Consider the following 25,053-nt stretch of genomic DNA (forward strand, 5'->3'; position numbering starts at 1 on the left):
ATAACCATACTAAGCACAAATGAGAAATGACTAAAGAGAACAGAATCAAAGGCATATAAATCCTTAGGGTACGTTTACACGACAACGAAGTGCTTAAAACAGAGAAGTTTTTCCTTTGAGTTTTCCGCATACAGACGATCCCCATTCACATGGATCCGCAAAAAAACAACTAAAACGCTGTATTCTGCTGCTTGGCCATTAGATGGCGATGAAACACTATAGACTGAACATGTAATACGCATGTGCATGACGTCATCATCTTCAGCGATTCTCGTTTTTGTTGTTTACACAGAGACCGTTATCAAAAACTTGCACTTTGAAACCCATTTTCAAAAGTTTGCGTTTTCAGGCACCCAAAACGCTGTTGTCGTGTATTATGTACGGCCAAAATGCATAGAAGGTTTTACATTTTAGTTAAAAATGGTGACGTGTAAACAGCCCCTAAGAGCAAGCAGAGATAATTGGATAAACACAGGTGAAGCAAATGAGGGAACTAAGGAGTTACCATAGTAACAAGCAAGAGAGTAATGAGAACCTAGGAGACACATAAGAAAACAGTGGTACTAAGCAGACAGAGAGAAAACAAAACCAAATACAGCACAAGAGAATGTCCATGTGACAGTGCCCTTTTAAAATGTGCACTTAACTCTGTTAAAGGGATAGTTCACTTTGAAATTAATTTTTGCTATGTTTTAGCTTACCTCAAGGGCATCCCAGATGTAGGTGTCTTCGTTTCCGCAGTAGTTTCAATTTTGATATTTTTAGGTCAAACCGTTCTTGTCTGTTAGTCATATAATGCAGGTCTATGGTCACCACCTCAAAGAGCATGCATAGAGAAGTCCAAATTAAACATGATTCAATGACTCGTAAATGTAAGTACACATTGATGGCCTAAGACACGAAACGAGCGGTTTGTGTGAGAAAACGAACAGTATTAATATCGTTTTTACCTCTTATAAACACAGTCACGTCCAAGTGATATGAGGGCGCGGGCGCTTCGGTCTGCGCAAGCGCCGGAAAGCGCCGGAAGTGATCTCTCGGCGTGTACGAAAAAAATTCAACGTTGTCTGTTGATATATCGAAATCGTCTTCCTTTCCAATTTCTGTATATCTTAATATGTTTAGATCTTCACAGTGAAAGGTAACACTTCCGAAATCTCTGTGTAAACAATGAGTGCCGTACACGCGCGAGAGATCACTTCCGGCTCTTTCCGGCGCTTGCGCAGACCGAACCGCTCGCGCCCTCAGATCACTTGGACGTGGCTGTGGTTACAAGAGGTAAAAACGATATTAATACTGTTCGTTTTCTCACAGAAACCGCTTGTTTCGTGTCTTAGGCCACCAATGTGTACTTACATTTACGAGTCATTAAATCATGTTTAATTTGGACTTCTCTGTGCATGCTCTTTGAGGTGGTGACCATAGACCTGCATTATATCACTGACAGACAAGAACGGTTTGACCTAAAAATATCAAAATTGAAACTACTGCGGAAACAAAGACACCTACATCTTGGATGCCCTTGAGGTAAGCTAAAACATACCAAAAATTTATTTCAAAGTGAACTATCCCTTTAAGAAACATGGTCATGAAAGCGTACTCTCTTTAAGTCTACTTAAGTGGCAATTCATTTCAATAATATTATATTATCTGCATGTACTGTTTTTAAAAAATACATTTATGTGCACATTTAATAGTGCACATTCAATACAATTAAGAACACTTCATTTTCACAAGAGTAGGAATTAACAATTAACAAACAAATAAAACAATGACAATTAGTAAATTCTAAATTGAGTGTTTTCGCCTTAAGCGACATATAGAAGTTCCACAATTATTTCAAAATTTACCACCCCTGCTAATAGCATATAAATAGAATATAAAAAATGTGTATATTTCGTCTCACTTTTGACCCTGTGGCATTTAAAAGCCATTCAAGTATGCTTGGAGATATACAGTATGTGCTTTCACATTGTGATGTGGAAGGAAAAATCTTGCCAATTTATATTTTTCCCAGATAAACTTCTGATGGTAAATTACCCCGATACCTCCTCGCATGTCATTTGCTTAACAGCTCCATTCACTCCCACTGTTAAGGAAAACTCTCTCCAGACCAGCATGCCACAGGCCCAACAGCTCTCTGTTCTGTAATTTGCGACTTTATTGTTTCGAGTCCCATCAGTTGTGCTTTATCTGTGTTTTTATGGCTCCTGCTTTGGGATGTCTCTGCTCAGATTCATAGCTGAGTGATTCAGTCCCTCTTGAATCATTCTGCACGAGCGAACTCAATTACAGCAGTATGAATCATGGCTACATTCATAAACACTCTCCCCTGGCTCTCACCAATGACTGCTCTCTGGCGTTATTGCACTTCAGCAGGTCATTAACACCACTGTTTATCAGGAGATTATCTGCCTCTGATTTGACTCTAATTGTGGATATAAATCAACTGATAATTTGTGTAAAGAAACTGCAGATGTTTGTCTTCCCAGGGTTTTTCTTGAACAGAATCTTTCATGGATTATCTATACACAGTGCTGGGTAGTAATTGATTACATGTAATCATATTCCAAAAATTAAGTACTTAAGTACTTTTAAAAAGTGTTTTTTTTTTCAACATTGAAACATTGCATATCTAATCAGCTCCTTACAAACACATGCATCATTATTTGTATTATCACTCAATGAATCATTTAACCATGTATTACTGTCTTTAGAAGGCTTTTGTCTTTCAAACACATTCAAATGTACAAATTCACGTCATTTCATATTTACATGCAATAGACTCCATCATGAACCCCGGTCTTGGAAACCCTGACGTAATATAATATTTAATACACTTCATGTTGTTGATAGCAAAATGGAATATATTTTCTTTCTCTTTGTATTTTTATGTCAATATGGTACAGGATTATCCTATTCAAATTGATGTGATAAATGAGTTAAGTCAAAACAAGTAATCAAATGTAGTCAGAATACATTACCTAAAATGAGTAATCTAGATTATATAACTAACTACAATTTTTGTCATGTAATTTAGAATCAGTAACTGACTACAATTTGTAAGTTATCTACAAGCAATGTTCCCGATAATCCGAAATCCCGATATGGCTTTGTGTGCTTATCGAATCATAAAGACTGTGCTTTTAATTAAATAAATATATGCAGTACGTGTTTCAGACTGAAGGCTCTTTGTTCTTTTACTCATGATCTGGTGTTTGCAGCATCTCAGAGCGGCTCAGTTCACAGTAAATGCTGTTTAGAATTAGAAACACTTATAAACCGACTATTGTCATCAAAAGAGAAGCTTCAAGGGCTTCCTAAGGTTTCCGTCCTAAAAAGATTGATGATTTAAATGAAAAGAAGACGGCCATAAATATTCGTATTGTTTTTATTTTGCATTATATTTTTCTTAAATGTATTTTACAGTGAAATATTACAATAGCGATATTTCTTATTTTAATATTATATAATAATAATAATTACAATAGTTATATTTTTTAAATACTTGATTTTTATATTTTACAGTGAACTATTACAATAACAGTATTTCTTATTACGTTTTTTAGTAATAATAATAATAGTAATATTTTTATTTTAAATCATATTTTTTTTTTATTTTTAAAATATATATAAAATATAATATACGATTATTATTATTATTAAATACTCAATTTTATTTTTGAGTGAATTATTACAATAGCAATATTTCTTCTTTTTTATTACTGATACATAATTACATAATGCTTTTTAAGCACAGCTAGCCTGAAGCTTAAAAAATAGCTTTTTAAGTCACAATTTTATCAGAAGAATCGCAATTAGATTTCCCCTAAATCGTGCTGCCCTATTACTGCCATCAAACCTTTGAACCCACTCAAAATACCTTAGTAATATAAATAATGGAAAAGTCGCCAGACCTACTCCGACATTGTGGTGGCGAGTTTTGAAAGTCAAGTCAGGCACCACTCATTATTGCTAATCTAGTATTGCCATTCTGTTCCCATCCTTCTTGCCTCCCAACAAGACCCTTACAATCCGACCTCATCCTACTAACCTCTTTCATCACACTGTGTCCTTGACTTCAGTCTTTGATGTTGTTTTTGATGAGGATTCTAACCTCTTTTCCTCACAGGAAGAGGATTTCATTCCCGCTAAAACCGCAGATGAGACCCAGCAGCTAAACGTCACTGCGGGGAGCACTTTTGAGAGGACCATCACTGTGGTCAAGGGCAGCTCCAGTCTAGGTATGAGAATGGGAATGTGTATTCCCTTGTGAAATAGAAGTACACAAGCATTTTTTTTTTTAAATAGAGTACTTATTACACATTTCAAATTTACTTTCAAGATTTAAAGTGCACTAAAAGTTCACACTCAACAGTGTAAAAGTAAAATTAAGCGCACTACTTTTTCACAAAGGCTGTTATGTTGTGTGTAAATGAATGTAAATGAATATGTCCCCAGTTTCAGAAGCACCCTCTTTTGAAATGGCAAACAACACAGTTACAGTTATTAGCTTATTAGTAAAGAAGCTCCACTGTACACTGTAAATAGTGTAGAAACAAACAAGCACCACTCACACAGAGGTCACTTCCAAACCAAGTTGCTTTCTACTGTAATTGGTCAACACAATGATTTTGTGTGTCAATATTCAACAAACTTGAACCTAATGCAAAATCTGCATGGATATTTTTTTTTCAGATATCATGCGAAATTCAAGATAGCATGGATTTTTTTGAGATGCCTACATTTCACCCGCAAAATTTTGCTGTGCAAAGGTCGAATACAAGCTGAAAGTTAAAAATAAAGTTTTCTCCAGCCACTGATCTACAGTGAGCATTTCGCTTTTCACTAATTATTAGGATTTGGATTTGGCTGCGGGATCGTACACCAGCAGTTAGGGACAGCTTTATCCCAGAGCAGCAATCTGAATCCAGTCTGCTTTGCCAAAATACACTATTAGGTTATTAAAATTTAATCTGAAGGAACTCTCGCATTCATTTGGGGGTGCTTACCATCCCTTTAGAACCGGACTTTTAACGTCACAGGTGTTAATGTATGGAAGTAAAATAATCCCAAATGTTTTTGAAACAAAAAGCCTGTTGAATTGTACTTCTTGAAAAAAATATGCATTGCATTAACCCTGCTTGTATTTTAATGCATTGTATTTTTAGGGCTTGTATTTTTATAGGCTGAAATTTAGCATGGTTGAATGTTTAAGCTGTGAATATTTCAAATCAAAACATTTCAAACACATTTTCATTAGTAAAATTTCAATAATCCATATTCACCTTTCATATTTCATTTCCCAAATATTCAAACTGATTAAAAATACAACCTATAATATTCAACAGGCGGTTTTCGGTCCATTTTATTTCGCTTTGCAAATTCGCTTCCACAAATTCAGTGGTTCAAATTCGACAGTAAATTCAACGTTGACATCCAGGAGCTGCAGGAAAAGCAGTCGATTACCGAGCATAATCTCCATCTGCTGTTAGTCGACCTCACCAGCAGGGGGTGCAAGCGCGTGTTGTTGACGAAGACCAGAGCAACAGTTAGTGCAAGCCATTCATTCATAAAAACTCAGCATGCATTATGTTTTTTGTGACGATTATCTGGGTCAGTATATATGCGGAAAAGATGATAAAGCCACAAAAGCTGTTTTTATGTTTCATTCATTGTTACTTTCCCTGTGTAGCCTTATGTTATCAGCCTTTTCTACAGTAAACGGGATTATAATCTGTTTCCCTCAATACATCATCATACTCAAAGATTCCCCGAATTCCGTCAGGACAAAGCGCTTAACGTAGCTTAATGGACTACAGTGATATAAAAGACCAAACTCGCACCTTATTTGGAAAGTATGTATTGTACATGTACTGCATTAGATTAAACTGGGAAGTAGCACTTTCATATTGTTGTTCTTTATTGTTAGTTTAACTAGTCGCTTTGGATAAAAGTGCCAGCTAAAAGACTAAATGTAAAATTGGGTTGACATTCGCACATTTAGGGACCGTCTCTAAAGTAACAAGTCCTATAGGCCTAAACGTTTCTAACTTCAATAGCAAACTTCAATCTATTTGAATAAATTGCGCATTATGCCTGAGCCTGACACCTACATGAACACTTTACAGTTGGCTTTATGACTGTAAGTCGTTCTTTTCAAATGGTATTTAAGTTAGAAACGTGTATCCCAATTTCGTATGTAACTTTAGAGACGGTCCCTAAATGTGCGAATGTCCAATGTCAAACCAAATTTATGCCAGTATATCACTGGGAAACGCTCAGCATTAAACTTTGCGCGTTAAATTCATATTCCGAGTCCATCTGCTTGCCTGCGAGTTTGGTCTTTTATGTCCATTAAGCTACGTTAAGCGTTTTATATGTCCAGCAGGGGAATCCTGACATATTGAGGGAAACCAAACCCTAGTACTGCATGCAGCACATCGCTGCAATATAAGGTTAAGGCAACTAAACAACCAAGAGAAATATGTCAAATGTAACACTGGATCTGTACATCCGCATCGGGGGAATAACATTATCGTTCATGGTAGAGAAAGATGCATGTAGGCAGGAAAAGTAATCGTGAACACACTGAATTTCACATAAAACAGACGTCATAATAATCACAAATACACTTACATTTTTGTAAATAAGTTTTTATGAATGAATGGCTTGCACTAACTGTTGCTCTGGTCTTCGTCAACAACACGCGCTTGCACCCCCTGCTGGTGTGGTCGACTAACAGCAGATGGAGATTATACTCGGTAATCTACTACTTTTCCTGCAGCTCCTGGATGTCAATGTTGAATTTACTGTCGAATTTGAACCACTGAATTTGTGGAAGCGAATTTGCAAAGCGAAATAAAATGGACCGAAAACCGCCTGTTGAATATTATAGGTTGTATTTTTAATCAGTTTGAATATTTCGGATATGAAATATGAAAGGTGAATATGGATTATTAAAATTGTACTAATGAAAATGTGTTTGAAATTATTTGATTTGAAATATTCACAGCTTAAATATTCAACCATGCTAAATTTCAGCCTATAAAAATGCAAGCCCTAAAAATACAATGCATTAAAAAACAAGCAGGGTTAATGCAATGCATATTTTTTTCAAGTAGTACAATTCAACAGGCTTTTTGTTTCAAAAACATTTGGGATTATTTTACTTCCATATTAATGCTCTCTGTTTCTAGATCTAGGAAGATTCTAAATTAAAGTACATTTACATTCCTGGCAGAGGATTTTTTACCATGCTGACCTAACACCCACTACTAAGTGTTGCTCAAATGAGACCAAGATAGCCATGCAATACCCCCATAAGCAGAAAAGTTTAAGCACACAAATATCGGGCAAAATGGTCAATTTTAAATACACTTTAACTACAATGCCGCATCTGTATGCAGCTCAGTGGGTTTTGGAGCAGAGCATCCATGTGTAAGGGGTTCATAATTCCCACTAAAATGTCTGCCTTTGCATTGCAAAGTGATACTTTTATTATTTGTATTTTTTATTTCTTTTTAAATTAGTTTTCTTTGTGTTTCATCATTGTCTGGCTTGGTCACTCATTTCTTGTCACGGACACTAATTATGTTCAGCTGTTCACTCATTATCATCATCATCATTATCACTTCTGTTCTGTTTCAGTTCAGTGTCCAGTGTCGTCAGTTAATGGATGTGTTGTTGTATGTTACTCTGTTCTTGTGGATTAACCTGTGGATTTATTAAATATTGCCTTTTTGCATATATCTTTATCTTCGTGTGTGTTTATACACCCACCCACATGAAAATAATACTATACTTACTACTACTATAATAATAAAATACTACTATAATAATAAAATACTATTAGATTATAGTTACTACTACTATAATACTAAAATTCAAATAGGGCATGTGACCTATTTATTTAATCCATTTTATGGATTTAAAGAGAGCTAATTTTATACTCACGTGTGTTTCAGGAATGACCGTGTGTGCGCTGAAGGATGGAGCTGGTATGCTGATCCGCAGCATCATTCATGGTGGCTCCATCAGCCGGGATGGACGACTCGGGGTCGGAGATCTTATTCTGGCCATCAACGGAGAACTGACAGGAAATCTGACTAACGCGCAGGCGCGAGCCATGCTGCGCAGACACTCTCTGATCGGACCAGACATGGGGTGAGATGTTCAAACAAACCCTGATTCATGCATTCAAGTTTAGCTTCTGTTCAACTTCTCAGGCAGAAATCAACCTCTCTCTGTTTTTGTTTCTTGACACATGGCTAATTACATTCCCTTCAGAAAGGGTTTGTGTTTTATTGTTTTACGTCATCGAAACAGAGGATTTCAGTTGTCTTTTTGAAAAAAAAAAAAAAAAATTGGTGCTATTAATTCTTTAATTAAAAAATCTCATGAATTATGAAATATACTGATTAATAATTACAAAAATCACATTTATTAATATTTTCTGAGGAAAGCCACCAAATGAATATGCGTATTATTGTGTTTGCTGTTAAAAGTGGCTTTAAAAGGCAGTATATTGTTTATTTCCATATCACTGAACATACACTACTGCTCAAAAGTTTGAGATGCTTAAAATTTTACTCGAATAAATTACTGATTGAATAAATTGATCAAAAGTGACAGTAAAGACATTTATAATGTTACAAATGATTTATATTTCAAATAAATGCAGCACTTCATCATTCATCAAAGAATCTTGACAAAAACTCTTTTCAACATTGATAGTAATAAGAAATATTTGACCAGTAGTGTAAAGGCCCGTTCACACCAAGAACAATAACTATAATGATAACGATAAAGATATTAGTTCTTTTACAATATTATTGACAATATTAAAGAATAGCAGAGTTCACACTGATAGAGGAACAGAGAAACAATATCGTTGGAATCACTTTCAGAACGATTTTATCCAGCTGATGAACGGCCAATCAGAATCCATCCTGCTGTAATGAGCTCGAGCATTTAAAGGGATACTCCACTTTTTTTGGAAATAGGCTCATTGTACAACTCCCCCAGAGTTAAACTGTTGAGTTTTACCGTTTTTGAATCCATTCAGCCGATCTCCGGGTCTGACGGTACCACTTTTAGCATAGCTTAGCATACATCATTGAAGTGGACAAGACCATTAGCATTTCTCAAAAAAAAAAAAGACCAAAGAGTTTCGATATTTTTCCTTTTTAAAACTTGACTCTTCTGTAGTTACATCGTGCACTAAGACCGACGGAAAATGTAAAGTTGCGATTTTCTAGGCTGATATGGCTAGGAACTATACTCTCATTCCAAAACTCAACATTTTAACTCTGGGGGAGTTGTAAAATGAGCCTATCGGTCTTTGTCAGGTGTATGGAAGTAAAATAATCCCAAATGTTTTTGAAACAAAAAGCCTGTTGAATTGTACTACTTGAAAAAAATATGCATTGCATTAACCCTGCTTGTATTTTAATGCATTTTATTTTTAGGGCTTGAATTTTATAGGCTGAAATTTAGCATGGTTGAATATTTAAGCTGTGAATATTTCAAATCAAATCATTTCAAACACATTTTCATTAGTAAAATTTCAATAATCCATATTCACCTTTCATATTTCATTTCCCAAATATTCAAACTGATTAAAAATACAACCTATAATATTCAACAGGCGGTTTTCGGTCCATTTTATTTCGCTTTGCAAATTCGCTTCCACAAATTCAGTGGTTCAAATTCGACAGTAAATTCAACATTGACATCCAGGAGCTGCAGGAAAAGTAGTAGATTACCGAGCATAATCTCCATCTGCTGTTAGTCGACCACACCAGCAGGGGGTGCAAGCGCGTGTTGTTGACGAAGACCAGAGCAACAGTTAGTGCAAGCCATTCATTCATAAAAACTTATTTGCAAAAATGTAAGTGTATTTGTGATTATTATGACGTCTGTTTTATGTGAAATTCAGTGTGTTCACGATTACTTTTCCTGTGTAGCCTAAGTTACATGCATCTTTCTCTACCATGAACGATAATGTTATTCCCCCGATGCGGATGTACAGATCCAGTGTTACATTTGACATATTTCTCTTGGTTGTTTAGTTGCCTTAACCTTATATTGCAGCGATGTGCTGCATGCAGTACTAGGGTTTGGTTTCCCTCAATATGTCAGGATTCCCCTGCTGGACATATAAAACGCTTAACGTAACTTAATGGACATAAAAGACCAAACTCGCAGGCTAGCAGATGGACTCAGAATATGAATTTAACGCGCAAAGTTTAATGCTGAGCGTTTCCCAGTGATATACTGGCATAAATTTGGTTTGACATTGGACATTCGCACATTTAGGGACCGTCTCTAAAGTTACATACGAAATTGGTATACACGTTTCTAACTTAAATACCATTTGAAAAGAACGACTTACAGTCATAAAGCCAACTGTAAAGTGTTCATGTAGGTGTCAGGCTCAGGCATAATGCGCAATTTATTCAAATAGATTGAAGTTTGCTATTGAAGTTAGAAACGTTTAGGCCTATAGGACTTGTTACTTTAGAGACGGTCCCTAAATGTGCGAATGTCAACCCAATTTTACATTTAGTCTTTTAGCTGGCACTTTTATCCAAAGCGACTAGTTAAACTAACAATATAGAACAACAATATGAAAGTGCTACTTCCCAGTTTAATCTAATGCAGTACATGTACAATACATACTTTCCAAATAAGGTGCGAGTTTGGTCTTTTATATCACTGTAGTCCATTAAGCTACGTTAAGCGCTTTGTCCTGACGGAATTCGGGGAATCTTTGAGTATGATGATGTATTGAGGGAAACAGATTATAATCCCATTCACTGTAGAAAAGGCTGATAACATAAGGCTACACAGGGAAAGTAACAATGAATGAAACATAAAAACAGCTTTTGTGCCTTTATCATCTTTTCCGCATATATACTGACCCAGATAATCGTCACAAAAAACATAATCCATGCTGAGTTTTTATGAATGAATGGCTTGCGCTAACTGTTGCTCTGGTCTTCGTCAACAACACGCGCTTGCACCCCCTGCTGGTGAGGTCGACTAACAGCAGATGGAGATTATGCTCGGTAATCTACTGCTTTTCCTGCAGCTCCTGGATGTCAACGTTGAATTTACTGTCGAATTTGAACCACTGAATTTGTGGAAGCGAATTTGCAAAGCGAAATAAAATGGACCGAAATCCGCCTGTTGAATATTATAGGTTGTATTTTTAATCAGTTTGAATATTTGGGAAATGAAATATGAAAGGTGAATATGGATTATTGAAATTTTACTAATGAAAATGTGTTTGAAATGATTTGATTTGAAATATTCACAGCTTAAATATTCAACCATGCTAAATTTCAGCCTATAAAAATACAAGCCCTAAAAATACAATGCATTAAAATACAAGCAGGGTTAATGCAATGCATATTTTTTTCAAGTAGTACAATTCAACAGGCTTTTTGTTTCAAAAACATTTGGGATTATTTTACTTCCATACAGGTGACGTCACACTCGTGACACACGAAGTGCATTATGGGGCGTAGCCGCCATTTGTAAGGTATCGATGCAGGGGTATTCTGTTGTTGGAGAACTGTGTTTTTCATTATTTTTTAAAACTAAACCATCCTTAACATGACATTATCATCATCATCAATACAGCAAACCTATCTTTGCTGTTACTACTGTGTCCTTCGGTGGGAATGTAAATAAATCCTGTACTCAGCCGTTGGTAAAATGTCCGTGGGTTTTAAGAGATTTATAGTTTTTAAATTGTTCACTGGTATATGCGCTTATACCATAAACAAGATAGTTGACAATGTCCCAGTATGAGGATGAGAAAGCAATGCGGGATCAGCACTCCAATTTACTGCAGTCAGCTCATATATGGATCTATGTTCTGAATGGATGACAATTTCTCCAAATAACGGTACCTGCCATATTTATCGAGTTTATTGTGGTACGGCATTTCCTCTGTTTTCTTGTGCTTCTCCAGTTTTGCGAGTTATTTACTTGTTATCTCTACTCTTGTAATCTCTTTAATGCTCACAGTCAGTAGCGATACCTCAAAAATGGCGCCTGCGGTGACGTCACACACAACAAACCCACGTGCCTGACAAAGACCGATTTCCAAAAAAAGTGGAGTATCCCTTTAAAGCGCCAGACAAGCACGCGCTTATAATAAACAGAACGATATCGTCCGCTGCTGTGTTTATAGTTATTGTTCTTGGTGTGAACGGGCCTTTAGTCTGTCAGGTCTAGTCTGTTACACACACGATTAAGAATGACCGAGGGACGACTTCAGCGTCACAGGAGAACTTGCCAGACAGGCATATTTGGATGTTACTGCGCATCTTGCTGTTCTTTCTGTGTCTGGTAACACATTTTGAGACTGCATGTCAGCTGTGTTACAATCTGATGGTACTTCAATCTTGAATCGCATTGAAAAATATGTTACAATGAAGTTTATGTATGGTCAGGGGTTATGGTTGATTGCTTTTTATGAGTACTGCCAATTTAATAGAGCCATTAACTTTCACCAGAACTCCAGAATTTACATTTACAATAAAAGGTTAAAGAAACATTCATAAAGCATTACTCACAAACCAGCCCAGGCTTATCAGTGCCCAATGGTGACCCAGAACCCTTGTGAAAAAGAAGTACACTTTAGCATATTTTGAAAGAATATACTTAAGTGCAAACTGAATGTTATGTTTTCAAACACTTAATTGAACGTTAATTGCAATTATATGAAAATGAATTATAAATAAATTTATATTAAATGCAATTGGCTGAAATTTAGAGTCCTGTTTATGTAAGTGCTTAAGTGCCTCTTTATTTTTTGAAAATGTGTAATATTGGTAAAATGTACTACATAATGTACTGACAAACATTTATGGTAAACTAAAATACATCTTAATTTAATTTCTATTAAAACTTGTGTGTCACATATTCAATATATGTTTATTATTGTAATATAATTGATAGTAATTACATATTTGTAATGATGAAACTGCAGTTTATTACATTTAGAATATATTAACTTTAAATGTGATATCGACACAATGCAATTAAAATTCTAATCTACGTAGTACTTTCCTTTAGCATGTTAGTCAACACATCAAAATAAGTTTACTTCTTTAAAGCACGACAAAGGATTATTAAAACATAATGATTTGAAATACTTTAAAATATATATTTTTTTAATTTGACATTATTACAGTGCACTTTTTAAAAGTGTACTTAAGTGCGTTAAGAAACATAGTCATGAAAGTGTAGACTCTTTAAGTACACTTAAGTGGCCTTTTATTTAATTAATATTATCTGTAATTGCAGTTTTTTAAAAACATACTTTTTAGATATGAAGTACACTAAAAATGCTCACTAAAATACACTTAAGTGCACTTCTTTTTTACAAGGGAACCCAATGCAGAACTCGTTTCGCAGCAGAGTGCTTATACTAGCTATAGTAACTAGTAAGTCGCTTTATTTTGCATCCTGATGGCAGCCGCATCTGTGTCGGCTGCCGTCCGTAAACTGCTCTTCACGTTTCCAGATCCACAGGTGCTGCGGGGGAAGAGCACAGTCCCATCTCTGTGTGAGTACTCCCTTCATCTGGGCTTGATTTACACTGTCTGTCCTCACTCCCTGCTTGCATTCGTTTCGTTCTGCATTTTGGGCTGTCTCTACAGAGGTTTATCTAAAAAGTCTGATTGTTCCTCCTTCCATTCTGTTGTAATCACACTCAAGCTTAACGACTGACAACAGCAAGGAATAGTTCTGTCATCATTTACTTAACCTTCATGTCTTTCCAAACCTGTATGACTTTCTTCTGCTGAGTGCAAATGATCATTCCTGGGTCATTTCTATTATGCAGTACCTTTTATTTAATTTTTTTTACTTTTTAAAATGTTACATTATATTATATTTAAAATTATATTATATTTAGTGTATATATATTTTTTTTTACTTTATATTTTTTCAAAAAGGCCTTTCACTATTATTTGATCGAATTAACTATGATTACTGTAAATTGTTTCACTTTAATTTTTTTCACTTCTGGTTTCACTTTTTTTATTTGCGTAATTATGAAATGACACCGAAGAGAAGACGACCCGCTTCATCTACTTGGACATGATGGAAATAAAAATGTTAAAATAATAATAATAATAATACTATTATCAAATACACAAATTCAAAGCCTTCCTGCTTACAATTTAGTACGGATCAATAAAATAATCATCACTTTTGTATATCATTGAAATATTATACTTATTATACTTAGATAAAGGGTTTTATGTACAAAAAAAACCTTTTTATTCAGCAAGAATGCATTAAAATGATGCATACACGTAAAAAGTGACAGTAAAGGCATTTATAATGTTACTATTTATGTCCTATTACAAATAAAAGCTTTCTATTCATCAAGGAATCCTGAAATAATGTAACAAGGTTTCCACGAAAATTTGAAACAACTATTTTCAACATTGATAATAATATGGAACGTTTCTTGAGCAGCAAATCAGCATGTTAAAATGATTATTGTGACACTGAACACAATTGAAACATATTTTCAAAAACTTGTTTTCTTCAAAACATTTTAACTAGAGAAATGAAATTGTGAAGAAACACCTGAAAATATTTCTTAATACATTGCCAGTTAGTTCAGCACCTGTGAATATAGTACAAAGTAGCAAAATGATGGTAACACTTTATAATAACTGCATGCTATTAATCATTTATTAAGCATGAGTAAACAGTTAATTCATCATTTATAAAGCATTAATAGACATTAATAAGCAGTTTATAAATACAGCTATAAACACTTTTTTTCTTGATTTATAAGCATATCTATAATGCGTTTAATAATTGTATTTTCATACTTTGTTAATGATCAATTAATAATTTCTAAATGAAGTATAGCATTATTTATAAACCAGTTATTTAAGAGTTGTCAGTTATTCATAAGATCACTTAGAAAGTGTAAGTAAATGTAGTAAATACAGGTAGTTATAAAGCATTTAGTAGTGGTCAGTTAACTATTTTGTGAGCTCATCTAAAGTGAGGACTATTCATGCCGTGTAAAGCATTTATAAAGGAGATTTAAAGGCGCATCAATCTTCTAAACAGTAAAATGTAACAAACACAACACAGTGATACAGAACATAGAAATATTTAACAGCCTTTAAATCTCCTTTATAAATGCTTTACAAGGCATGAATAGTCCTCACTTTAGATGAGCTCACAAACATAGTTAACTGACCACTACTAAATGCTTTATAACTACCCGAATTAACCCTGAATTACAGCTTAAATACATGTTAATAAAGCATTTATTAACACACTAAGTAACCATCACTATATGTCTGAATAATAAGATGTATGAATGTACATTTAAATAGTTTATTAATCATTTACTTACACGTTCTAAGTAATCTTGTGAACCACTGAAAACTCTTAAATAACTGGTTTATAAAAAATGCAATTAATCATTTAGAAATAATAAATTGATCATTAATAAAGGATGAAAATACAATTATTAAATAAATTATAGATATGCTTGTAAATCAAGAAGAAAGCATTTATAGCTGTATTTATAAACTGCTTATTAATGTCTATTAATGCTTTATGAATTATGAATTAACTGTTTACTCATGCTTAACTAATGATTATTAGCGTGTAGTTATTATAAAGTGTTACCGGTTCGTTCATTTTTTACTGATATTTTAACAGGTGTATGAAGACAAATTTTGATACAGACATAATTGTACTGTATAATGGATTTGACCCTCACCCTACTAATGTTAACTCTTTCCCCGGCTTTCTGTGTTTTCACCGTCATACGGTAGGGGGCGCTATCACACATCTTCTGAAAAAGTAAAGAATCTCCCGATCAAAACAGAGACAAAAGGAGCAGAAACAAACGATTAAAGCATTGCTTATGCACTTTGTAATGTTTTTTTTTTAACATTTTCTCAGCTTTTTGTTTGAAATGTAGCTTTTTTTTAAGAAACTTACCCACATTCAAGTGTTGATAAAAAAAGAATGCATGAAACTAGAATTAAAAAATATATATATTTCCTTCTTTTAGTATATTGCATGTTCAGATATTCATACAACAAAATATTCTGTGGGCCATGACATTTTTGTGAAAATGATCAGAAACACTGCTGGTGGCTGGCAACTTAAAAAAATTCTGATGGGGAAAGAGTTAAACACTCACATTTTAGTCAAACTCAAGAATGCTACATCTGTAACAAGCAGTGTTAGAGCAGGTCGTAGTTTCCTTGGTAACATGCATACTTGTTCTCAAGAGACTGTTTTTCCATCGTTAACATTCGAGGCCGTCATTTCTTCCTAACATCATGTGTAGTGTGTTGTTCATATTCGACTAACATCTCTCTCTCTCTCTCTCTCTCTCTCATGGTAATGATTTGATTTCCAGCCATCGATTCTCGTTCATTAATGAAGCATTTCAATGAACGTGGAGATAATGAATATTTGATTCACATCGATGTGCCATGGTTCCTAATGTCTTGATCTCTCTGCCTGCATGCATGACTTGTTCAAAACAAGGTTTGATTTATCTACATTAGATCTGTCATCTTCACTTACAATGGACTGATGAAGCAAATAAACTATTTCTGTTTTTACTCCTGATCAGAAACACACACACACACACACACGCACATTGCTGTTGCACATTCATTTAACAAATAAAACACTGGCTGTTGTTGACAATCACAAAAAAAAAGAAATGAATGCTTTTATTCAGCAAGGATGCATTAAATTGATCAAAAGAGACATTTTGTAACATTATAAATGTCTTTAATCTCAATTTCAAACAAATCACAGTTTTACAGAGAACTAATGAACTAATGAAGGATATATATATATTATCTAAAGCTAAATAATCAGTCTTGCTGTTGAGTCTGATTTAATTCTTGGATAATGCAAAAGAAAATTGTTTTGCTGTTACACATTCATTTACTAACCAATAAAACAGTGGCTGTTGTTGACAATAACATTGCTAGATTTCATTATGATTTCACCTTGGGCAGAGATAGGCAGAAAACATTGCACATTACCCATAATTCTGATAAACCAAAAGGCGATAAATTTAATTTAGGCTCAATTGAAAGCATTTATTGCAAAATGTTGCATAATGCTGTTGATTGAGCTCAGGGCATTTCTTTAAAGTTTTATTCCAGTAGTATTGATGACAGGTCTGATGAGTGAAATATTATCACAAGCTTATGAGTCATGTGATTGTGTGTGCAGAATCACGTATGTACCTGCAGAATATTTAGAGGAATACAGGGCAAGCCAGCAGCTCCAGAGTGATGATCTCACTGATGGCAAAAACACTCAACTGTACGTATACCTCACTCACACACTTTCTCCTGTCAGCTTCATTGACTCATGGTAAAAAGCCATAAAATGGACAAAAAATGAGAGTTTTGTTGTGTTTGTGTGTTTAGTCAGACAGTCTCAGATCTTCCAGAGAGAGAAGATGGAGAGGGACAGGAGAGTGAACGACAGACAGCAGCATCCAACAACTGGAATCTATCAAGGAGGTAAGTACAAATATTAACTAACATTGTTAGTATTCTTATTATTCTTTTAAACCGTTTGGAGCAAAGTTTGATGCATTCATTACGGAGGGTCTGAACATCAATCTGACCAATTTTAGACGCTCACTCTCAAACCCAAACCCTCTGCCACCAGTTAAAAATTGGACTTTTCTTATAACTTTTGTACCAAGTCGCAAGATCTTCAATATATTATACCACTATTTTTGAATTTTGACAAAAAATTCTGTATGTTATTGAAATGGGCCAATATATATATATATATATATATATATATATATATATATATATATATATATATATATATATATATATATATATATATATATATATATATAATTAAAATATATTACATACATATTTTTCGATAAGTTTTAGTTTGGTATATTTCCTTGTATATTTTTGGGCCATTTTTAAATATGGTAAATATACATTTATAAATATATTTATATTGTCCAAAATATTCATCTATTCATTTATGATTCAAACCGCTTGCCTATTGCAGCGTCTTGAGAAGTAGGCAGGAAAACAGCCTGGCCAGTCAATCACATTTTGCATTTCTCCACATTTTTAAGATTGATAATGTATTTTCTTGCCCCTTATTGTACATTTTACATGATATTTTTACATTAAAATAAATACATTTTCAATATGAAACTGCACTGTTTACACCATATATTTTGCATATATCTGAAATATATATTTTTATTTTATTTATTTATTTATTTATTTTTTCTGGCCAAAATATAATTCAGATATATGCAAAATATATGGTGTAAACAGTGGAGCTTTATATTGAAAATTTATTTATTTTAATGTAAAAATATCATATAAAATGTACAATAAGGGACGAGAAAAGAAAATTCACTTAGCACCAAATATTTAACTAAATTTAACTTGATCTAAATTTAAAATTCTTTGGATTTTCATTGCCATATATCATTTAAATCTCATCCTTCATCTTTTATCAGATCTTCCCCAAATTTTGGCCTGATTATCTTGGGACCGAGCTGGCGAAATTTATCAAAAGATTTTTCATATGCCAAATGATTTAATTGTAACACAGTAACAAAGTTGACCGTGAAAATGTTCATCAGTTGTGGGACTTTATTTTGCCAAAATTAGTCCGACTCACAAAATATTGGCTCAGAATTGGGTCAAATATTGAATTTTAAAATGCCAGACTGAAGTTGTTAAACATAAACTTTACACGTAATCACTGGTTCTGTGGTTAAAGCTCTTGGCCTGCAATCAAAGAGTCAGATCCCACATGCCACTACATTTTTTTTTTTAACAAAACTTGGAAAATATGCAAAGAAAACACACAGAATGTGGCTTTATAACAGTAAGAAATGTGAAAATAGCCCTTGATTGCATTGAATGAATGGGTTATAGTGCATAAACAGTACTATAAATATTGTTAAAAAGAGATAAATTATTGTTTTACAATATATATGTGAATCTCATGTTCTTTTTAACTTGGCTTGTATCATCTACAGACCTTGAATTTTAATTTATAAAATTAATTGTACAACTAATCAGCGAGGGCAACTGTGGAAAGTAATGTAAATGTATTGTTTAGAATGTTTTGGAAAATTGCCATTACTTGTTGTTAATTGAATGTTATGTGTGTGTTTGTTCAGAGTGGAGTTGCACAGGGAAGCAGGGAAATCTCTGGGCATCAGTATTGTTGGTGGTCGGGGCATGGGCAGTCGCCTTAGCAACGGGGAAGTGATGCGGGGTATCTTTATTAAACACATCTTGGAGGACAGTCCAGCAGGACGCAACGGCACACTAAAGACAGGAGACAGGATTGTAGAGGTACACATACACACGTTTATTTTTCTAAATGGGGAACTTGTTAATTATAATGTTTTCATATACTGCTAGTTATAAATACTGTAATTTAACCCTAACCTTCAGAAAACTTTCTGCATTTTTACAAAAAAAAAAAAAACTGATTCTTCGAGAAAAGGCCAATGAGAATTGGTGAGTGGAATTTGCATGCGCCACTCCCCCGAACATACGGGTATAAAAGGAGATGGCATGCATTCCCCTCATTCAGATTTGTTCTTTGGAGCAGAGTGGTTGTGTTTATCACATTAGTTCATTCCATTCACCTCTGCCAAGAAGGAAGCTGTTGAAGCTGGTGTTGGCGCATACAGTGGTCTCTCTCATCCCTACACACAGATAAGTGCTGAGAGCTCCCCTGGGTGCTTCAGTGAAAGTGCAGTTTCCTCTAAAAGAGCAAGCATAGACGGAGAGTTTCTTTTCAAAGATGCCTTTCCGCCTGGTTGTTTTTGGATGTGGTCAATATCTGTTGTCCTCGGTTGGCCACAATATCTGCCTCGTGTTCGGGTCATACCCATGCTGAGAAAGCGTTCGTGGATGGTTCATGTCCTCATTGTGAGAACATGACCATGGCAATGTTGCAGTCGCGACTCTTTTCTAGTCAGAGAAGGAGTAACTTCAGCCACTCCCCTATCCTGGTCCTCCTGCAATGCACAAGGCTGCGACGGCAAGAGCTGAGGGCAACAATAGCCGCGTTTCCACTGCCGGGCCGTGCTAGTGCGTGCCAGGGCCAGTCGCGTTTCCACTGTCACTTCCGGGGCTTGATCAGGGCTTACTCGGGGCCAAGGATTTCTGGCCCGTCGAATACCTTGGGCCAAAGCGGGCCAGCTCGGGCTAGAGGAGTGGTTACGAACAGAGGCGGGGATTACCTGAGTCAAGAGACAGGAGCGCCGAATGATTCTGTCAGCATTAAAGACTTTTAAAATAATTTAACTCACTTTCATGTTTTAATGCCTTCTGTTTGTGATCCGATGTGGATTCTGATCACCGTATAAGGTAGAAATATTTATACGCGATGCAAAAGACTATGCGCGCTAACCATTACCATAGTAAACATAGTAAACGCTTGAAGATACGCATAGTAAAAAAACATGGTGAACGCTTGAAGAAGTCAGACCAATCATAAAGGCTATCACAATCATGTTTTTATTTTATCTGTCAGTAGCCTACATATAGTACATAGTAGTCTCTCTATACCCGACTATCTACTTTTTTTTCGGGAGCTTCCTGTTTCTCTGACTGAAAATATATCTGTAGCTACTGGGAGTCGAGACTGTGCTAACGCTCCTCAGGTCGTATTTTTGGTGGCATATAACATTATTTGTAGAAATTATCATTCTTTCTAAATGTGATATATGTCCTGTAACTACCAAATAAACAGAAACAGCCTCGACTGAATAATGTAAGTGTGTCCTCTTTCTTTTGTGAAATAGACCTAACGGTCATTTATTTCTGTGTGACTAATGTGCAATTTTGACATAAATTAATTCATTATGATCAATGTATCACATTTTATTGTAAACCTGTGGTAAAACATCGATGCTTGGGTTTTAAATATTCAAGTAAACAACAAAAATGCCAGCAAACGGCCGCTTTTATCATGTTTGTTTTGCGATGCACGCTGTTTCCAGTGATTTCTTTCTGATTAGTTTTCTGATAAAACTTTGTTGGTGAAATGATGGGTTAGTGTGACGTTGTTCCAGAGTGGCGTGTTGCGGTCGTGTTTTAGTGACGCGCTGTGGAGCTTCTGGCCCGACAGTGGAAACGCGGGCCAGGTGCTACTGGCCCGAGGCTATTAGCCCGGCACGGCCCGTTTAAAGCCCTGGCCTAGCACTGGCCCGACAGTGGAAACGCGGCTAATGTGAGAGTTTCCACCAGGTCAATCCCCACGGACCTCCCAGGGGAGTTCACAGATAAGTTAGGTGGCTCGTCTTATGGCGATCCTAATTTCTCACACTGTTATTTGCAGCATCGGAGGATGGGCTTACACCTTCCAATACGGAGGACTTGGCTGGACTCCCACCCTTAGGTGCAGTAGCTCAGTCTGAGTTCGATGCAGAGTTGATTGCCATGTTTGCAAGAGCTGCTACAAACATTGGGCTGGAGTGGTCCGAGTTTTTACAGCTGGATGATTGGTATCTGGGATGATTGGTATCTGTGTCTCACCAGATGAGACACAGGGCCCACGACCGATCTAAATTATCCACATAGAAATGTATTGCCCATTTTCAATGGGAAAGTGCCCAAGCAACAATTGCTTGGCAAGATTGCCCAACAACATTGCTCAAAAAGTTGCCCTGTGTATCATCACCTTTACAGTGCTGCTGGACAGGACACCTCCTCTCTGCTTGCCATGACCATTCTGCAAGTGCATCAGGCCAAGGCTTTTAAGATGATGATACACAGGGCAACTTTTTTGAGCAATGTTGCTGGGCAATCTTGCCGAGCGATTGTTGCTTGGGCACTTTCCCACTGAAAATGGCCAATACATTTCTATCTGGATAATTTAGGTCGGCCGTGGGCCCTGTGTCTCATCTGGTTGCCCGTTGACGGCAACATTGCCCAGCAACATTGCTCAAAAAGTTGCCCTGTGTATCATCACCTTAAGAGATCTGCACAGAGCTGCCCGCAGGAAAGTCAGACTGGCTCACCAGGACAGTCAGACTCAGCTACGCGATTCAGTTTGCCTGCCCCCCATCTTCCCCCAGGTTCAGCGGCATCCTCTTTACCTTGGTAGCAGGCGAAGATGCCCCTTTCCTGTCCCTCCAGCTGAGATGAAGGGATTTAACAGCCTGAAGAATCATACTGAAGAAAGGTGTTGAATTACGACCAATCTTAGGCCTGCGATTTTTGAATCGGGCAAGCTGGACAAGCTCCCGTTTAAGATTTTAATGCAGAAGCTCATTTTGACAAGCATTTGCCAACAGGATTGGTTTACGGCAATAGACCTGAAGGATGCATACTTTCAACTTATAACTCACTCTGAAAACACTGTGGGCCACTCACGTCCCAGTAGCAACAAGTGACAGTGCGAGAGTGGAGACTCCATCCCCAGGTGGTCTAGCTGATCTGGAGTCGATTCTCCAAAGCACAGGTAGACATGTTCACTTCTCAAGAATCTTCACACTGCCCGCTGTGATATTCCCTGACCGAGGCCCCCCTTGGCACTGATGCGCTACCACACAACTGGCCCCAGGTCCTGTGCAAATATGCTTTTCCCCCAGTGAGCCTGATTGCACAGACGTTGTGCAAAGTCAATGAGGTGATAACAAGCTCATTTTTGTCCACGTAAGTTCCGTGGGCCAGCGAACACTTGACGTGTTGACGTGATGTACGCCCTTTCAGGTCAGCCCATGGACAGCCCATGATTTCCTGGTGGTAATCCCATATGATGTATTTTCCATGGTATGGGTTCCCTGATGGTAAACCTTTGTCTTCCCCTAGGCAGAGCTTTGCTCTGCCGCCAGCCACTGTGTTGTAGACCTCCTTCCTTTTCAGGTAGGATCTACTGAAGAGATTGTGAGGTACTTCCTAGTTGACAAAGTGCATGTGATGTATTCTCCAAATGTTAAACTCTCATTGACCTTTTCTCAAAGTATCAGAGGTGTTTGGGGCTCCCAAGTGTGACCTCTAGTTTCAGTACATCGACACAACTTCTCGTTCTCTCCATCAAGGAATGGAGGTTACAATAATAACCAAGACGTGTCCTTATCATCAGAGAAGCTGTCCTCACTGGAAGTGTCCATTGTGGTTTTCTGCTTGATACTTTTTAAAATGTAATGTGGTATAAATTATTTAGCAAAATCGATTCATGCATTTTTACTGTGGCATTGTATATTCTGTCATGCATGCTTAGTCAAACAGGGTGGCGTCTTTTGGCGGGTTTTGGACAGAGCTCCACACCTGTTCATATAGACCAGTAATGACTCTCTCTCTCTCTCTCTCTCTCTCTGTGTGTGTGTGTGTGTGTGTGTGTGTGTATTTGTGTGTTTGTGTGTGTGTGTGAGACAGGTGGGAGGAGTAGATCTGCGTGACGCCAGTCACGAACAGGCAGTGGAGGCCATCCGTAACGCTGCAAACCCAGTGGTGTTCTTAGTCCAGAGCATCATTCACAAAGACAAAGTCAGTATCACACAATACAAGCATCTACTGATCATGGGAAATGACAAGATCCTTTTATTTATGCTGCTTAACACGTGTGCGTGTTTATAACATTTATAAGAGTTGCATACTAACTATGGCTGGGCAGTATAACTTAAATCTCGATGCTACAGTCTAGTTGATATCAATATTAGTGAAATTTCTAAAACTGATATGCCATAACACAAGCATTTATTTAGAAAGTTAGATGTTCAAATACATTTTACAAATTAAATGAAAACAATGACTGTTTACATTCTGTTGATAACCTCAAAATTGTTCAGCCTGATACGTATTAATGAATGTCTGCATGCCAAGAATATTTAAAAAAAATGCAGTAAAAATCTAGTTAGAAAAAATCTTCCGCACATCAAACACACAAAATCATCCACACAAAAAATCAATTTAACAATATGTACCTTTGTGAAAAAGAAGTACACTTTAGCATACTTATTATGAAAAAATATACTTAGAAAGAATATACTGCAACTATATCAAAATGTATTGTAGTTTAAATTTATACTAAATCCAATCCAAATCCAATCCATTCTAAACTTTAGAATGTTTTACTTTAGATAACTTTAGAATACTTTTACTTTAGAATACTTTAAAACTTTTAAATACATATATCAACTTTAAATGTAAAATTGAATAACACACTACAGTTCAAATTATAATATACTTTACATGTGCATCATCAAAGTAAATGTACTTCTTTAAAGCAATGATTCAATACAAGCGCACTTTTCTTTTTCACAAGGGTAGTAATAAACAGTGATATGTACCTACATTTATTAATACAAACATTTCAGTACAACAAAATGATTTAATGTTTTAAGTAATTTAATTGAAACAGTTTAGATTAATAGAAATGAATGAAGCTTACCAACTTGGACACCAGTTTGGTTATTTAAGTTTAAATCAGAAAGACTATTAAAAAAATGCTCTCTTAATGCCACTCACAAGAATCATGAAACTAGTCTAACGACATGCTCTTTGAGAAACCTAATGACCAAATAAGAAGCATATTAAAATCATTGCAATGTACAGTGTTGCTTAATTTGATATTGTCAGCAGAATCATTGTGAGTACATTGTGAATCTTATATATATCACCCAGCACAAATATTAACAAACCGCTTTCATCACCATTTAGTGCTCAGAAAGATGTACTCGACTACTTTGCATCTGTCTCTCACCCTCCTCCTCATGTATATGTCTGTCTGCTCTTGATCCTCACAACATCTGTCTGTCTCTCAGTCTGACTCTCTGTATAGTTTTGATTCACCTCCTGTCATAGAGAAATATGGGGCGACTTTAAAATGCTTCCCAATGCCAAAGTGTCAGGTAATTTCTGTTCGGCCCTCAGCCGACAGTCTTATCTCTGCTTCCAGCATTCCTTTTTTCCATTGGCATCCGCTTAGCCTTAAAATTTGCCACTAAATCAACTTAAAACACATTTACAAGGGAACACAATCAAATGT

The 25,053-nt window shown here is 35.9% G+C and overlaps 2 protein-coding genes across 13 annotated transcripts in view; one reads left to right on the forward strand and one right to left on the reverse strand.

Annotated features, from left to right (window-relative positions):
* The window catches only part of LOC130082291 (multiple PDZ domain protein), a 109,521-nt gene that overhangs the window by 55,369 nt on the left and 29,099 nt on the right, over positions 1-25,053 (forward strand). For 8 of the 12 annotated variants that reach the window (XM_056247127.1, XM_056247132.1, XM_056247130.1 and 5 more), the window contains 7 exons: positions 4,133-4,244; positions 7,968-8,166; positions 13,544-13,585; positions 17,269-17,361; positions 17,469-17,564; positions 19,223-19,400; positions 23,442-23,552. In XM_056247127.1, coding sequence (XP_056103102.1) covers positions 4,133-4,244; positions 7,968-8,166; positions 13,544-13,585; positions 17,269-17,361; positions 17,469-17,564; positions 19,223-19,400; positions 23,442-23,552 — 831 coding nt within the window. Of the gene's footprint in view, positions 1-4,132; positions 4,245-7,967; positions 8,167-13,543; positions 13,586-17,268; positions 17,362-17,468; positions 17,565-19,222; positions 19,401-23,441; positions 23,553-24,829; positions 24,917-25,053 lie in introns of all 12 variants that reach the window. The other 4 variants (XM_056247128.1, XM_056247131.1, XM_056247138.1 and 1 more) reach the window with 2 other exon arrangements.
* Positions 1-25,053, reverse strand: part of mrpl21 (mitochondrial ribosomal protein L21) — a 167,422-nt gene that overhangs the window by 30,539 nt on the left and 111,830 nt on the right. The window lies entirely within an intron of this gene.

The sequence above is a fragment of the Rhinichthys klamathensis genome, unplaced genomic scaffold (genome assembly GCF_029890125.1).
Source record: "Rhinichthys klamathensis goyatoka isolate OS25496 unplaced genomic scaffold, OSU_Roscu_1.1 h1tg000042l_1, whole genome shotgun sequence".
Lineage (NCBI taxonomy): Eukaryota > Metazoa > Chordata > Actinopteri > Cypriniformes > Leuciscidae > Rhinichthys > Rhinichthys klamathensis.